We start from the raw sequence: 17,602 nt of genomic DNA on the forward strand, positions 1-17,602 counted from the left end.
ATGCAGGATAGCATACAACACCCGTACAACTCTCAGGTGAACCAGCAGTGAAAGCAAGTGGCGGAGTGTAAAACCATCGCCAAGCTGCCGTGGGGATGCAGGATAGCATACAACACCTGTATAACCCTTAGGTGAACCAGCAGTGAAAGAAAGTGGCAGAGTGTAACACCATTGCCAAGCTGCCGTGGGGATGCAGGATAGCATACAACACCCGTACAACCCTTAGGTGAACCAGCAGTGAAAGCAAGTGGCAGAGTGTAACACCATCGCCAAGCTGTCATGGGGATGCAGGATAGTATATAACACCCGTACAACCCTTAGGTGAAGCAGCAGTGAAGACAAGTGGCAGAGTGTAACACCATCGCCAAGCTGCCATGGGGATGGAGGATACCATACAACACCCGTACAACCCTCAGGTGAACCAGCAGTGAAAGCAAGTGGCAGAGTGTAAGACCATCGCCAACTGCCGTGGGGATGCAGGATAGCATACAACACCCGTACAACCCTCAGATGAACCAGCAGTGAAGGCATTAGAAAACCATCACACAGCATCTGCCCACAATTTGGTGTTAGTAGTCAGAATCAGGGACGTCATTTAGGGGTCGCCAGAGGTCGCAACTGCGACCTCTGAGGTCTCCCTTGCGACCTCTGTGGTCTGCCTTGCGACCTCTAAAAAAAAAGAAACCACAAAATAAACGTTTTTTTTTGTGTGTAATGCAAGCTCCTGGGCTGTGGCCAGCACTATGTGGCTCTTTACTTCTGGAGTGGCTGGAAAATAAGACCAGGAGTGCGACAAGTCTAACACTTTCGGCACTGACCCTAAATAAGAAAGACTAGGAATACTAAATAATGTGTCTTCTGGAATTCTATACAATAATTGCTAGACTCATTAAAGGTTTATTTCAGGCACACTTCAGGGGGTGAGTCACTGATTTAGTCTGTTCTTAAACACCTCAACTCAGCCTTTCATCCTTCTGAGGTTGATAAATGAGTACTAACACAGGTTGGGTGATATTGGGTGTATATGACACATCATTATCATTTGGTTATGGAGGTCTGCTTGCATTTACAGTAATTTGACAATATGGGCCTATACACACTGATCTTAACGATAGATAAGGCGATATTTTTTGTAGTGTACAATGCTATGTGATGCCACCTCCTGTTTTGTCAAAGGGTGAAAGGTTGCGTTCCATCTTTCTGCAATATCACTTCAGGGTGGGGTCAAATGACATCACTTCCTGTGATGTCATCAGGGGGGTCAAGGGGTGTGTGATGTCACTTCTGCTACACCTGGCATTTTGGTGAAATGACTCCCTGATCAGAATGATACATCTTTAACATGTGCTGTTTGTATGTTTTGTATTTTCCTGTGACGTCATTGTTATGGGAATTATTATTTTTCAAACTTGAAAAATCCTACATCTTTTTGGTCACAGAATGTTGCCAAGTATGCATATCTATCACTTTTAGCTAACTTCCTCATTCCATGTCCCTCCCCCCCCAATCTTCTCCCTCGGTATATTATCTCTATGTACGCCTCTCTTTTAGCCCCGCCATCCCCCTCTGACTCCGCCCCCGCCCCTCTCCCCTCCTACAGGGTTTCAAGCGAATCCCTCCGTCCCAACCCAAGATGGCGCCTTGCCTAGTCTCTCGTCTCTGTCTATGATGACACGCATCCCAGCTCGGCGGGTCAAAGTTGAGTAAATATTGTGATGTCACGCTGGCAAGATGGCGGAAGGGTGAGAGGAGCTGAACTGGGGGGACCCCGGCGGGCGTCACCCTAAGAGGGGGCGGGGCAGTAGGCACCACCCAGCCTGGAAGGGGTGCCGCTGGTGATACGCACTGTGCCCAGGCCACGCTGGATGCAGAGGGGCAAAGACTGTTACCCACAAGGGGGCGCGGGGGGGGGGTAACAGCCACTGGACGCGGAGGGCAACGGCTGTCACCAGAGAGATGGGGCTGCAGACTGGGAGTGGGGGTAGCAGCTACTGGAGGAGAGTGGGAGCGCCAGCTGTCAGTCACCAGCCAGCGTGGGGGATCAGCCACCTGAGGAAGGGGTGGGGGCTGCAGCTGTCATCCACTGGATGGGGCGGGGCAGGGTCTTTCAGCCACAGGGGAGAAGTGCCATCAGCCACAGGATGAGAGGGGGGGGGGGGTGCAGCAGCTGCTGCCAGCCTCTGGATGGAGAGACAGTCAGCCATCTGGGACAGGGAGTTACTGGATGATGACTGTGGGGGTAGCAGCCACTGGAGGAGAGTAGGAACGTCACCTGTCAGTCACCAGCGTGGGGTATCAGCCACCTGAGGAAGGGGTGGGGGCTGGAGCTGTCATCCACTGGATGGGGCGGGGCAGGGTCTTTCAGCCACAGGGGAGAAGTGCCATCAGCCACAGGATGAGAGGGGGGTGCAGCAGCTGCTGCCAGCCTCTGGATGGAGAGACAGTCAGCCATCTGGCACAGGGAGTTACTGGATGATGACTGTGGGGTAGCAGCCACTGGAGGAGAGTGGGAGCGCCATCTGTCAGTCACCAGCGTGGGGTATCAGCCACCTGAGGAAGGGATGGGGGCTGGAGCTGTCATCCACTGGATGGGGCGGGGCAGGGTCTTTCAGCCACAGGGGAGAAGTGCCATCAGCCACAGGATGAGAGGGGGGTGCAGCAGCAGCTGCTGCCAGCCTCTGGATGGAGAGACAGTCAGCCATCTGGCACAGGGAGTTACTGGATGACTGTGGGGTAGCAGCCACTGGAGGAGAGTGGGAGCGTCACCTGTCAGTCACCAGCGTGGGGTATCAGCCACCTGAGGAAGGGGTGGGGGCTGGAGCTGTCATCCACTGGATGGGGCGGGCAGGGTCTTTCAGCCACAGGGGAGAAGTGCCATCAGCCACAGGATGAGAGGGGAGGGGGGTGCAGCAGCTGCTGCCAGCCTCTGGATGGAGAGACAGTCAGCCATCTGGGACAGGGAGTTACTGGATGATGACTGTGGGGGTAGCAGCCACTGGAGGAGAGTAGGAACGCCACCTGTCAGTCACCAGCGTGGGGTATCAGCCACCTGAGGAAGGGGTGGGGGCTGGAGCTGTCATCCACTGGATGGGGCGGGGCGGGCTCATTCAGCCACAGGGGAGAAGTGCCATCAGCCACAGGATGAGAGGGGGGTGCAGCGGCTGCTGCCAGCCTCTGGATGGAGAGACAGTCAGCCATCTGGCACAGGGAGTTACTGGATGATGACTGTGGGGTAGCAGCCACTGGAGGAGAGTGGGAGCGCCAGCTGTCAGTCACCAGCCAGCGTGGGGTATCAGCCACCTGAGGAAGGGGTGGGGGCTGCAGCTTTCATCCACAGGGGAGTGGTGCTATCAGCCACGGGATGAGGGGGAGGGGAATGCAGCAGCTGCCAGCCTCTGGATGGAGAGACAGTCAGCCATCTGGGACAGGGAGTTACTGGATGATGACTGTGGGGGTAGCAGCCACTGGAGGAGAGTGGGAGCGCCAGCTGTCAGTCACCAGCCAACGTGGGGTATCAGCCACCTGAGGCTGCAGCTGTCATCCAGAGGGGAGCGGTGCTATCAGCCACGGGATGAGGGGGGGAGGGGTGCAGCAGCTGCTGCCAGCCTCTGGATGGAGACTCTCTCAGCCATCTGGGACAGGGAGTTACTGGATGATGACTGTGGGGGTAGCAGCCACTGGAGGAGAGTGGGAGCGCCAGCTGTCAGTCACCAGCGTGGGGTTTCAGCCACCTGAGGAAGGGGTGGGGGCTGCAGCTGTCATCCACAGGGGAGCGGTGCTATCAGGCACGGGATGGGGGGGGGAATGCAGCAGCAGCTGCTGCCAGCCTCTGAATGGAGAGACAGTCAGCCATCTGAGACAGGTAGTTACTGGATAATGATTGTGAGAGTATCGGCCATTAGAGGAGAGTGGAAGCGCCACCTGTCAGTCCAGAGTGGGGTATGGGCCACCCCAGGAAGGGGTGGGGGCTGGAGCTGTCAGCCACTTCCTGGGGCGTGGTAGGGTCTGTCAGCCACAGGGGAGAGGTGCTATCAGCCACTGGATGGGGGTGGGGGGCAGCATTTGGCAGCCTCTGGATGGAGAGACTGTTAGCCATCTGGGACATTGCGTTACTGGATGATGACTGTGGGGTTATTGGCCATTAGAGGGGAGTGGGAGCGCCACCTGTCAATCACCGAGTGGGGTATCACCCGCTTGATGAAGGGGAGCGGCCGGGATCAAAATTAAGATGAGATGAGCAGGAGGTAAAATCAGCTCCTGGGTATCCAGCATTAGCCAGTGAGCAGGGGGAACGAGGAGCTAGTACATAGTGTCCGCATATCAAACTTGAACTCTTCACATTGCGTACTTTATGACCCATTGGCCCAGGGTTCTGCAATGTTGGGCTCTCCGGATGTTTTTGACTACAACTCCCATCAGCCCTAGCCACATTAGTCAATGGCAAAGGATCCTGTGAGTTTTAGTCCAAAACATGTGGCCAGCCGCAGGTTCAAGATTCCTGCCTTATGCTTTCCATGTCATGTAGATGGGCCGTATTGCTTATTTATAGATTGTCCCAAACCAACAAAGCTAATGTTTATCCAGCATAAATTGACCTGGGGAACCAAAAGTAGCGTCTGGTAGCTATTGGGGTCAAGCAAACCACGCGCATCTGGGCCATAAACAGGTGTTAAATAGCTCCCAGCTCCCCTCAATTTCGAACCCTGTGGGTGCGGGAGCTGCTAGCTATTAGATGTGGAGGGGCTACTTATTTCATCCACTGGTGAGAGGGAGGTGCCAATGCATGGAGGAAGGGATCGGGGCAGGAGCTGCCAGCCACTGGTTGGTAAGATGGCAGAGGCTGGCAGCCACCAGGAAGAGGTGGAGGTTTTGGCCACTGGATGAAGTGGTGGGGGCCAGAAGCTGCCAGCCTCGAGGATGGGGAGGGGGCATAGGCTTCTTCACATAGGGAGATGTCCACAGTCTGTACTGGGGGTTGTCCGTGTACACTCCAGTTTATTCATCCCTTTTCCTTTCTGTTTCGGTTTTCAGTTTGAGTCTGTGGTGTTCAAGAGCCAGATTTTTAGTAATTTCCTAAATTTTAGGTGATTTTTGGTGTTTCTTATATCTTTTGGGATGTTGTTCCAAGTGTTTGTGGCTAAGTGGTAGAAGGAGGTGCCTCCTAGTTTCTTCTTGAGGTATGGTTTAGGTTCCAGGCGGATTTCGTTGCTTGACCTGAGGGGTCTTGTTGGCTTGTAGATTATTTTCTTTTGCAGGAATTCTGCTCCCTGTCCACTGATTGCCCTGTGCGTTATGCATATTGTTTTGAAGGTGATGCAATGTTTTACTGGGAGCCAGTGTAGCGTTTTTAGGGCAGGAGTGATGTGTTCTCTTCTTGATAGTTTGAGGAGTGGTCTGGCTGCTGCATTTGGGATCCGTTGTAGTTCCTTCAGGAGGTATTCTGGAATTCCGAAGTAGAGGCTGTTTGCGTAGTCGATACTTGACATGATGAGGGCGACGATAGTGAGTGTTTTGTGTTTTGTGAGTGAAGGAGAGGAAGGTAGGATTCTTCTTGCCGTGTGGAGGAGGAAAAAACATTTCTTGACTGTTGCATTTACTTGTGGTTCTAAGATTAGGGTGTTGTACATCAGGACTCCCAGATTTTTTACTACCTTAGATGGTGATGGTGCGGTTCCCATTTCCATTGGCCATGAGATGGCGGTTTCGTTCTCTTGGTCTTTGGATATGATCATGATTTCATTCTTTACTGGATTGATTTTCAGGTTGTTGGCGGTCATCCAGTTAACGACTTCTTTTAGAAACTTGATTAGGGTTGAATGATCAGCTTGGGCGTCATCGATTTTGTAGATGATTTGGGTATCATCTGCGTAGTTGTAGCATGTGATGCTGTACCTTTTTGAAGATTCGGATAACCAGAGTCTGGTAGATGTTGAAGTACACTGGTGATAGTGAGGCTCCTTGTGGCACTCCACAGTCATTAACTCTTGGAGTGGATTTGAAGGGTTTAATCCATACGGTTTCTGTTCTGTCTGCTAGGAATGATTTAGTCCAGAGTAGTGCTGTTTCTGTTATGCCTATGTCTTCTAGTCTTTGGTTAGGGTGTCATAACTAACTGTGTCAAAGGCTGCGGAGAGGTCGAGTAGAATGAGGGCTGAGGTTGTGTTTGAGTCTGTTTGTTTGTTTATTTTATTTGTCGCGCGTGCCAGACCCGAAGGTATCGGGGCGCGGAGACAAAGGATATTTTCGGCTTACAAGTTTACATAATGTGGTACAGTAGAATATACAAATTTACATCTTACAGTATTTACATTTTACAAAATGTTCATCTTACATGTTAAGGTGTGTGGCTAACAAAGATTCATGGTATAGTACAGATGAGTTTGCAGGAATGCAAATTTACATATTGCAAGTTGCTGAAGAGGGCTTTCAAGGTTACATAGTAAGACATAGAGGAGTTCACAGCATTACATATTCCCGGTATGGCATATCGGATTTGCCTGGAATATCTAAAAAGTGAGGTGAGAATCATGAGGTAAGGGCTGTTGGGAGGGGTGAGAGGCCCTTAATCCCTTGCCCGGATTTAGATATCGTTTGATTTAAGCCAGTTAATAGTTGTTGGTTTTTAGGTCATCCCAGATGGATAGTAGTGCTGTTTCTGTTCCTCTTGCGGGTCTGAAACCGACTTGAGCTTAGTCTGGCAGGTGGTGTTTTTCTACGTATTCTTGGGTTAGTTTTCCAGGAGTTTTGCCAAGTAGGGAATGTTTGAAATCGGCCTGTAGTTGGAGATATCTTCTGCGTCACCACTTGTGTTTTTCTGAAGTGGTTTGATATATGTTGATTTGGAGGTCTTTGGTACAGTTCCTGTTGCTCAAGAAAGGTTCATAAGGTTTCTATAGTATTCTGCTGGCGTTCCTTGTGCAAGGATTGATTTGTAGATGACCGGGGGACAGTGATCCATGGGTGATCCAGCTTTCTTGCTGTGTTTTACCAGTAATGCGAATGCCTCTGCTGATATTTCAGGAAAGTTTTTGACTTTGTGCTGAGGTTCTGTGATGGGGTCGCTTTGTAGTATGGTGTGGTCGGTTGGTATGTTTTGAATGGATTGTCGTGTGTCGTAGATTTTTTTTCTTGAAGCTCTCTGCCAGGTCGTTGCATAGTTTCTCCGAGGGGTTTGGGTTGTTGCAGCCTGGTGGGTTTCTCATCTCTTTAATGTTAAACATTTCTTTTTGTGTGTTGGCGGCATTGGTGATTCTGTTATCATAATGCCTTCTCTTCGTCTTTTGAATTTCCTTCTTGTATACACGGATTTGTCTCAGGAACAGTTTTTTCTTGTTTTTTTTCGGGTTGTATTCTTTTCTCCATTCCAGTTAAATTTTTTTGTTTTCCTTTTTCATGTTGCTTAATTGTGGGGTGAACCATTTTGCCATTGCTCCTTTTTTTTGTTGATGGGGTGAATGGTTTTTCTGGGGCGATCTTGTTGATTGCGCCTGTGATCCATTTGTGTAGAAGCGCCGCTTTCCTATCTAGGTCAGTTGGCTCCAGTTCTGTAGTTGAGGGTTTGGTAGTTGCTCTTTGACGTGTTTCCAGTTTCTTTTTGGGGTGGTTGTGAGTTTTGGGGGTTGGATGCAGACTTGAGTAGGCAGAGTGATCACGAATGGGATGATGAGATGGTCACTCCCCAGTATTTGTATCGGCGGTGCCGTGGTGATGAGTTTTTCCTCTGTGAAAATTGCGTCGAGGGTGTGTCCTGCTGAGTGTGTTGCCCCTTTGACTAGTTGCCGTAGTTTCATGGTAGTGAGTTGTTTAGGGAGTTGACGTGACTGTCTTCAAACCAGATGTTGAAGTCCCCCAGGATGACTGGGTGTTCATGGTTGATGGCTATGTTGGTGATGGCTTCTATGAAGTTGTCGACGAAGGTTGCATCATATGTTGGTGGTCTGTACACCAGGATGAATGCGACGTTGGTTTTTGGGCTTGCTGTTAGGTGTATTACCATGATTTCACAGTTGGGGATGTTGAGCGGTTTGTTTGTTTTTTATTTTCAGGTGTCCTTTGAATGCTATTGCATTGCCTCCTCCTTTTTTGATTTTCCTGTTTATTTGAAGTTGGTTGGAAGGCAGCTTTGGAGTGTGATTTTGTAGTTGTCGTGCAGCCATGTTTCTGTGATGAACAGGATGTCAATGCCGTTGTCATCGAGTAGGTCGAAGATCTCTTTAGAGTGTTTTGACATGGATCTTGCGTTTATAAGATTGCAGTAGAGTTTGGAGGTGTCGTTTGGCTTGGACTTTCTTGTTGAGGTCGTCTTCTGATCGGTTTTGGGGTTTCCTTCCTGTCAATCTCTTGCTGAGGTGTGGGTTTTGGGGTGTCAGCGTCTTGGAAAAGTTCTTCGATCAGTAATAACAGTAGTTTCTTCCCCTGGCGCTGTGTGTACTACTGGTCCAAACATTTCCAGAGCCGGGGAATGGGCCCTTGTGTCTATTCCTATTTTGTTGGGAGTGTTTTTATTCTCTATTTTTTTAGGAGTATTTGCATGTTTTTAGGGAATAAAAGTGGCCGATACACCCTTTATCTGTAGAGCTCGCAGTAGAGCTTAGGAGACTTTGTTTGTTTGTTTGTTTGTTTGTTTATTTATATAGCGCTCCGGAACCGGGAGTAAAAGGGCGCTAGTACAAGTCACAAGGCACAGTACATGATAATTAGCAGCAATACTTTAACATGGGTTATATACAGCAAGTACAGGCAATGATGGTAAAGAACATCCAGTAGTGACATAAGTGCATGTACAAAATATGCAGAATATAACTAGGTCTGGCTTAAAGGTAGACTTTTAGTCAATAGCCATCCAATGGCAAGTTTCCTGAAAGACTAGAAGGATTTGGCCGACTTGATGTTCAGTGGCAGGGAGTTCCAAAGTTGGGAGGCGAGGACAGTGAAGCTCGAGCCCCCGGCTCTTTTGGAGGTGAATCTGGGCACCGTGAGATATAAAGTGTTGGAAGATCTAGTAGTTCTGATGGAAGGCTTCCTAGTGAATTTGTTAGTGAGGTAAGAGGGGGGGGGGCTAGGTAGTTGATGGATTTATAAGTGAGGCAAGAGAGTTTTTAGATCTATTTATTTATTTTTAAAAATTTTTTTTTGAATGGATAGCCATTTGCATGTGATTCTGGTGGCAGAGATATGCTCTCGCCTTGGGATGTTTAGTCTGCTTGTAGCGCATTGTTTTGAAGGACTTGGAGTTTGCTGGTAATAGCTTGGTTGGCCCTTAGGTAAAGGCTATTGCAGTAGTCTAACTTAGATTGTATGAGAGCTCTAGCTAACGTAATGCAGCTGTCAGTAGATAGAAATGGTCTGCAGGCTCTAATTAATTTTCCTGTATAGGCGGTGGCTGAGGCGGTCGAATTGACTTGTTTAGTGAGGTTGATATTGTCATCGAGATAAAAGCCAAGTGTTTTTACATTTTTGGCGACAGTGATGGTGTTGCCATCAATGATGATTTTGGAATAGTTAGGGCTCAGTTTTTGTAAGTTATTCGGTGAACCAACAATGAGCAATTCAGTCTTCTCGTCATTCAGGCAGAGGCCATGTGTGGCCATCCATGCCTGAATGATAGAGATTATTTCATTGATCCTGTTAACATTAATGTTGTAATTGCCGGAGATGGTAAGGAGTATCTGGGTGTCATCCGCGTAGTTTGTGTAGGTGACACCCAGACGATCCAGTTGATCAAAGAGAGGCTTTGTAAAGATATTATATAGGGTAGGGGAAACACATGAGCCTTGTAGAACACCACAAGTGATGGGGATGGGGTCTGCTGCTGCGACAGGGGAGAAGACCCTCATGGTTCTGTTGGTCAAGAAGGACTGTATCCACGTGACAGCAGAGGGGGAGAAATGGGCGGCAGAAGAGAGGTGGTTACAGAGTATTTTATGGTCGACCAGGTCAAGGCTGCTGAGAGGTCTAGGAGGAGTAGGATGGCAGCCTTACCCTTGTCTTTAATGTCGTCAATCTGACTTTTGAGGTCAACAAGGGCAGTTTCTGTTCCATGTTGAGGTCGAAAGCCAGATTGACGCAGACCGAGAAGTTGGTTGGACTCTAAGTAATTCTGAATTTGCACGTAAGCAACTCTGTCAAGGATTTTTAGCAGGAAGGGAACAGTGGTAATGGGCTGTAATTAGTAGGAATGGCTGGGTCCAGGGTCTGTTTTTTCAGGAGAGGGAGCACCCATGACTGTTTCAAGTTGTTGGGTACTGAGTTAGTGGTGAATGATACGTTTATAAGTTTGGAAATGAATGGGCAGAGGTCTCTAGCTGCATCTTTTATAATCCATGCTCTGCAGCTATCCCCTTTGCAATTTGACGGTTTGAGATAAGTTATAATTTTTTGCACTTCAAGTGCCGTTACCTTTTTAAAGGTGAAGCCAAGGTTAGTATTGGCGGTAGTGGGTAAGCTGGGGATGGGGGTGTTACTATTGGAGAGTTGTAGTCTTTTGTTTTCAATTTTCGTATGCAGGCTGGTGATTTTGTTTGCAAGGGCATTTTGGATGTTTGTGCACCATAGATGTTCCTTCACGGACGTGTCTGTCGGTGGATTGGGGTTTTCTAACTCCTTCAGGATGGTGAATAGTTCTTTAGCACTGGAACTAGCATTACTTATTCTTACATTGTAGGCTTCCTTTTTTGTACAAATTATTTCTTTTTTATATAGGGTGGATGCATTCATAAGATTAATTTTATGTTCCTCCTAGGGATTCGTTTTCCAAAGGGTTTCCATTTTCATTTTCTTGTTTCTTTGTATTTTAAGTTCTGGTGTGTACCACAAATTAAGATGGGCTCTAGGTTTACCTCTACGTAGTTTAAGGGGGGCAACAGTGTCCATAGCTTTAGACAAAGCATCGTTGTAGGTGTCTACTAGTAGGTTAGGGTCCGATGTGTCAGGGATCGAGTTAAGGGTAGGTAGAACCAATGGAATGAGGGCTTCTACAGTAATGTTGCGCTTATTTCTAGTCAGACATGCTGGTGTAGGGGGGCAGTGTATGTAGTGCGGATTGTTGGTGCTAATGTCAAATACTAGTAGGTGGTGGTCGGTCCATATCAGTGGTTGGGGGTCTTTGCAGATGATGTTGCAATTATGTGCAACGAGCCAGTCTAAGGTTCTGCCTTTCTGATGTGTAGGTAAGGTGTTCAGTTGAGTGTAGTTGTGTTTGCAGAGGGCGTTGGCAAGGGAGGATGCAGGAGTGTCGTGAGGGTCATTGTATCCCAAGTTGAAATCACCGAGAATAATATTTTGTGAGAGAGATTTGGATTTCTCTGCTATGAGGGAGGTTATATCTTCCTCAAAGGTACCTGTGGGTCCAGGGGGTCTGTATATTAGTTCCAAGGTGATAGTATTCTTAGGGGTAGTTTGTATTTTAATGGAAAGGCGTTTGCATGAGTAATAGTAGAGGGGAGGTAACAGATCTAATGTCAAGCGAGGATTTAAATATGAGAGCTACACCTCCTCCGCGAGCATTATGTCTGTCGGCCCTGAGGATGGAATAGTTGTCAGGGTTAGATGGGGACCTTCTGCAGCGTGAAGCCAAGTTTCTGTGGTGGCAAGGAAGTCCAGATCTTCTGAGCAGATGTCAGCGATTTCAGTGGGGTGAGCAACAAGGGATCTGACATTGAGTAGGGTTCCTTTGAGTGACCCGGTGTTTACATTAGTCTTTTTATTGGTGTCTTTGATCGTGGGAGTGGTAGGTATTTTACTAGGTAGGGTGAGAAGTCTGCAACCTAGTCTATTGTTACGGGTAATGATGTTAGGGTATGCTGTGGGGTGATGTTCTGTTGTTTTGAGTGAGTTCTGGTTGGTGTCAGGGTAGGCCTCTGTGGTGAGGATAACGCGGTTGGGTGGTAGGTTACCTGGAATGACGCTAGTTCTAGCAGTGTGGTCTGTAAGGGCACTGTGGGAGAAGGGGGGGTAGGGTGGGCAGGAAGGGCGTGGGGCAGGGAATAGGGTGGCGTCTGGGGCAGCCAAGCTTAGCTAGACCATTACTAAATGGGATGTAGCTGTTTCTACTGCATGGCGTGCAAATGGGCATGACACAGAAGGAGAGCATGATGAGGATGAGCCAGGCTGACATAATCCAGAGGCAATGTTTGGGCGTGAGTACACCAGCTAGGTTCTAGAGTTTTGTGTAAACTTGCAAAATCGCTTATGGATGGGACAGTCAACAGGCGAGTTAAGGTAACGGCTAGATTCGAATTTTGTGCAATCTGGCAAAGTGACTTGTAAATGGATCGATCAGCAAGCTAGTTAAAGTAACAGCTAAACGCAGCACAATTGCACAGTGGTCTGTGAGCGACCTTAAGGCACAACCCTATTTCACAGTGGTCTCCAAGCGACCATAAGGCACAATACAATTACAGAGTGGTCTCTAAGCGACCATAAGGCACAACACAATTGCACATGGGTCAGTGAGCGACCATGAGGCACAACACAATTGCACAGTGAACCATGAGCAGCCGTAGGGGGGCACCTGAATTAAATGATTTCCAGTGAGGGCTTGCATAGCATTTTCAGTCAGATGTCTCAATGGACTGGGCCACCTAGATTCGAAGGTTCACAGTGAAGGCTAAAGTGGCAATTTTTCAAACTTATGCAGATGTTCCCCTAGGTACCTACGTTGCAAGAAGAGGACTAGAATGCAGTATACAGACAGTAGTTCCATGCGACATGAGGGCACAGCTAGCATGTATGTGAGTTTAATGGTAGTTCTTATTGGAAGAGAGTGCCGTTTTGCAGTGCCTATAATCCTAAGTGAGGTAGAGGTGCAAACCAGAGCGGCATCCTGTCTTAAACCAAACCAAGTGACGGTATTTCTGTATGGTTTCAAGACCCTATAAACGTGCATATTGCTGCAGCTGTTTAAAAAAAAAAAAAAGTGTGCCAATTTTGTGATTTCAGATTTTTCACATATTTCATAGTCTGTGATGGTGATTTTAAACAAATGTTTTATTTGTCCTGCTAATGTTTTTTGTTTTACTCAAGTATAAAACGACCCTATCGAGATGATCATTACAAATTAGAGGTATCTCTTTGCGGACTAGTTGTGATTCATGCCGGTTGGTCTATTTACCGCGCAAAGAGCTTATGCCACCAGCTATGTGTTGGTTAGCTTCCAGGTACGCTGGTGTGCTACTTGTGACTGCTTTGTAGATGATACTTGAAGAGCCTCCTGGTCTGGAGCGGAAGCCAAAGTTGTTCACGTAGAATGGAGGTGATTCAGTCACATTTCGGCACACCCATAATAAGACGTGCTGCAGCATGGTGGACTGATTTTAGGGGATTGAAGTGAGCGTCAGGGAGCCCTGTCAGGAGGGCTTTTCCCCCCCCATCGATGAGTGAGACTACAAGGGTCTGCACTACGGTCTGGTAGTCCCGCAGCAGGATGAAGAGCTTGGTTTTGTAAGGCAGGGAGATTTGGAGCGAGGCTGTTTGACCCTTCTTGGCTATGTGTTTGTGCAAGTAAAGGCTGCTGTCAACGGTGAAGCCTACAGATTTTGCTCAATCCGAGAGTTGCTGATTGAATCCTTCTATGCTCATTTCCTTTTATCCTAATGTGATGCTGGAAATGTATCGGGGGGGGGGGGGCAGGGCCTCCTAATCCTTGTCCTTAGTGCTTTTTATCTTGTGTTCTGTTGTGTTTTCCGCACAGAAGTTCATGTGGGACTCCTGGCGGTGCAGCTCTCTCCTTTGGTTTTGGTGAACAGACCCATAGGCTATCCTTATGGCACCCATGGGTAGGGGTGTAACCCTGTGCCCCTAGTGTATGTTTTTGGGCACCTGTGGGTGACCCACAGAGCAGGGTACGGGCTGGTGGCAGCTACGTGCTGAATTGACTGGTGCCCTGAGCGTCCTCCATTTTGGGATGCCCAGGCCCTGTCATTGGAATCGGTAGATTCCTGATGGAGATATAATGGCTCCCATGGCCTCTTGCCTTCCATCACCTGTTACCTTGATCTTCCCGAAGTCCTGGGAAGCCCTGACTCTGTCCCTTCCCCCTGACTGGCTGTTGGGTGTAAGTGCCATATATGGTAGTGTGGGGAAGTGCTGACCAGACTGGCCCGAGCCTTCCCAACGACTGTATGTTGTGGGTACGCCTGTGGGTGGGACCTGGTGAATGGAGTGTGTGACGAATACGCATTCCATGTTGTGGGTGTCTAGTATCTGGTGGTTGACACAATGACTGAGACAGCCCTTCCCGGAACCGGTATGAATGCAGTGTGGAGTGTTGAATGGCTTGGTACTTGTCCCAATACACATAACTTGTTGTGAGTGTCTGGAAAGAAGTGAATGGCCTGAATGCACTGTGTGCCTGATTGGCTGGCTGCCTGCATGCATGCATGCATGCCCTTCGCCGTGATTGGATGCTTGAGTATGACCCAGCGGAATTAATGGGAGACCAACAGTATATCTGGGGACCTCTCGCTGCTAGGAATCGTGTTCAGAAGCTGAAGTCCACTACGACGAGTAACTGAAGCTTGACCTTGAAGCCCTGCTGGACGAGAAGAATTGCTGTTGCTCTCCTTCACAATCTGAAAGCTGCTGTGCCTCCAAGGACTGACCCAGAGAGGACCTGGTAAGGCGCCCTCTTCCCAAGCTACTAGGGACCATCGTGCACCAGCAGATCTTTGCCAAAGCTCCCTGGTATACGGACCTTCGACAGGCTGCCGACCCGAGATGGGGACCGCCGCGGAATCCCAAAGAGAAGCACACGGACTGTTGTCTGCCACTGTTGACGACCGCCGTCGCCGACTGGAGCCACCGTGGTCCCGTTTTGTCTAAGAACTTCATTTGATCCAAGGACGCTCTCGTCTGCATCGCCGCCCGCTTTATCCCGCTGGAGAAGGCCCGACCGTCGACGCTCCGAGGAGCATCCGCCGGTGGGTTTCCTGCCACCTAACGACCACAGAGACGCAGACGACTCGACGCCCTTGCTGGGCCACAGTTCTTCATCATCTCTTTGCGGTCCAGAACTATTGCCACCGAGGTCCCCCGCACGCCTCTTCATTGCAGGACGCCAACGCTTCGTTGTGGATGAGCACCGCTAGGAATGAAGCTGCCACTTCACCGCCGTAGTTCACCCTGTTCTCCATCGGACGTTCGACCCGTGACTCCTGCCTTATTTCCCGACGACGAACGCTACAATTCCAGGTACATTGGGGCTGCAGAACTATTGTAGAAGGAAATAAGACTCATAGAACAATATATGGACTGGGCTTGTGCCATATCTTGATCTTACAGGTTGCCCAAGTGGGAGGATCTCCACACAGAGCTGTGTTTAACGGTAGTGACCGGTATTCTGCCAATTGTTCAACCATCTTGCTTTCCTTCCTCTCTCGCTACTTCTGGTTTCCTCTTTATTGATCTGTGTGACATTCTGACAGCAGTATAGTTGATGCACTTTAATGAGATCTGATAATATTTGTGGTACCACTTTAGAACTGTATATATTTACCATTATTGATTTTCTGAGCACAAAGTGAGTTATTGTGATAGTGTACATAACCTTGAATATTAATTATATAAAGACTGTGTTTTAACTAATACAGTGTGCGGACATTCCCTTGTGAGGGCTTGTGGACTACACTGTACTTAAGAACCAGCCTGCATCACCTCCTGAGAAGCTAGGCCTTGATTGTTCGTCCATTGCTACCACAATAGAGAATCTTGGCTGGGGTCCTCTGTGCCTCTCATCTACCATATAGAGAGTGGAAGTACAGACCACCCCTTCAGTCTTCACACCTATGATAAGTTGTTGTTCGGGGGTCTAGCCTTCAGTAACTCAGTTTCATCCCTACGACTTGCGGCATACTCACCCTGGATCCAAAGTCCTCTTGTTACAGTTGAGCTTTAACAAATATATTTTGAATAATCACAACCTCCCTATGCCATATATGACCGCCTTCAAGATAGGTATTGGTTATAACCCTAGCCATAAGAAAGGGTGTTGGTAGATGCTATTCAGGTCTAGTCTGTATGGCAACACCATGGTAGAACTGTGAATATTAGAATGTCCACACTTAGATAGCATTGTGAACGTTAGCATGTCCACACCTAGATAGAATTGTGAACATTAGCCTGCGTCGCATCTAGATAGAATTGTGGATATTAGCATGTCCACACTTAGATAGAATTGTGAATATTAGCATTTCCACACTTGGGTAGAACTGTGAACATTAGCATGTCCACACCTAGATAGAATTCTGAACAGTGGCCTGCGCCGTAGCTAGATAGGATTATGAAGGCCAACAAGTGCCACACTTAGACAATACTGTGCATGTTAGCATGCTAAAGGTCAGGTAACCCACTAACCAATATAACCTCAAACTCTGCATACTTATCTCACTCAAAAACTCACACAACCATCTCTCGCACCACAAGCCGCACGCACTTAACAACACATAAGCCGGAGCAACAGCACACGCGGACTGACACCGATCCAATACCCGCACCTAAGCTCAGCATCCGGTGTATACCGAGTTGAAGCTGCCAACAGAACACCACTCCTCTCATTATCCTACTCCCTCTTCACCTTACTAACCCACCCCCCCCTTATCGTTTACAGATCCGCCAGAGCGCATGGGGACCAATTCCGTTGGTGACGGTGCGCGGTACAAATACCTTTTAACATTTAACATGGGTCCCCTGAGCAGTTACAAGAACATCTGAAAGAAGTGCTCATTCTCTTTCTGGAAAATGATTGGTGACTTTGTCCAAGCTTTAGTCCTCAAACTGGTATTGCCTTAGCCCCTGAGGTAGTCCTTGGTATGATGGGCAAGCTTTTTTATTTTATGAAAACCTTTTTATTTCAGGAACCTTCCCATGAACTCAACTCTACAGGTAAGGGGTGTATCAGCCACTTTTACTCCCTAAAAATGGCAAATAACCCCAAAGAAAGAATTGAGAGTAAAAATACTTCCAACAAAATATAGAAAACGGGCACATAGAATCTTGTGCCCCCGTTTTCACTCAAGCAGCTCCATGGATATGCTTGGACCAGTAGTGCACGTACTACCACTAGAACACACTACTATTATATGTGCCTGATTGAAAGAAGCAAACTTGTATCTTTTAATGAGCCTGAAGAACTTGGTGCAAATAAAACATTATTACAAAAACATTTCCGTTTTTCCAGTTGAAACATATTTGTACACTTTTATATAAAATACTCCCATTGGGAATTGGACTTATATCTTTACTCCCATAAAAATCTTTTTATTCCAAACTTTAAAAAATAGGGAGCAAAATACCCCTACTTCCAAATCTTATCTGGAGTACTGCATGAACTAAATATATCTACAGTGGTTTCGGGTGAATTTACCTATTTACACAGATTAAAAGGCAGATTTAAAAACACATCTAAAAGAGAATCTGAATTAATAAAACAATTGGAAATATGAAGGTTTTTAACTGGCGTTTGAGCTATCGAGAGCTCAAGGCTACAGGTCCATGAACTCATAGGCTCTGATCGTGTGATCCTGCAGACTTTATCCCTCACACCGTAGGTTCCCTGGTTTTTAATCCCAGGCCACAATAGGTTCATTGTGTTTTCTGACTGGTTACA

At 47.8% G+C, this 17,602-nt stretch overlaps 1 protein-coding gene across 2 annotated transcripts in view; it reads left to right on the forward strand.

The window, feature by feature from the left end:
• Positions 1–1,692: 1,692 nt before the first annotated feature.
• The window catches only part of BSDC1 (BSD domain containing 1), a 217,421-nt gene continuing 201,511 nt past the window's right edge, over positions 1,693–17,602 (forward strand). For both annotated transcript variants that reach the window (XM_069622470.1, XM_069622471.1), the window contains exon 1: positions 1,693–1,742. In XM_069622470.1, the coding sequence (XP_069478571.1) occupies positions 1,732–1,742 (11 nt within the window). In that variant the 5' untranslated portion in view covers positions 1,693–1,731. The remainder of the gene's footprint in view (positions 1,743–17,602) is intronic.

Source organism: Ambystoma mexicanum, chromosome 11 (genome assembly GCF_040938575.1).
Source record: "Ambystoma mexicanum isolate Mex_15411 chromosome 11, UKY_AmexF1_1, whole genome shotgun sequence".
NCBI lineage: Eukaryota > Metazoa > Chordata > Amphibia > Caudata > Ambystomatidae > Ambystoma > Ambystoma mexicanum.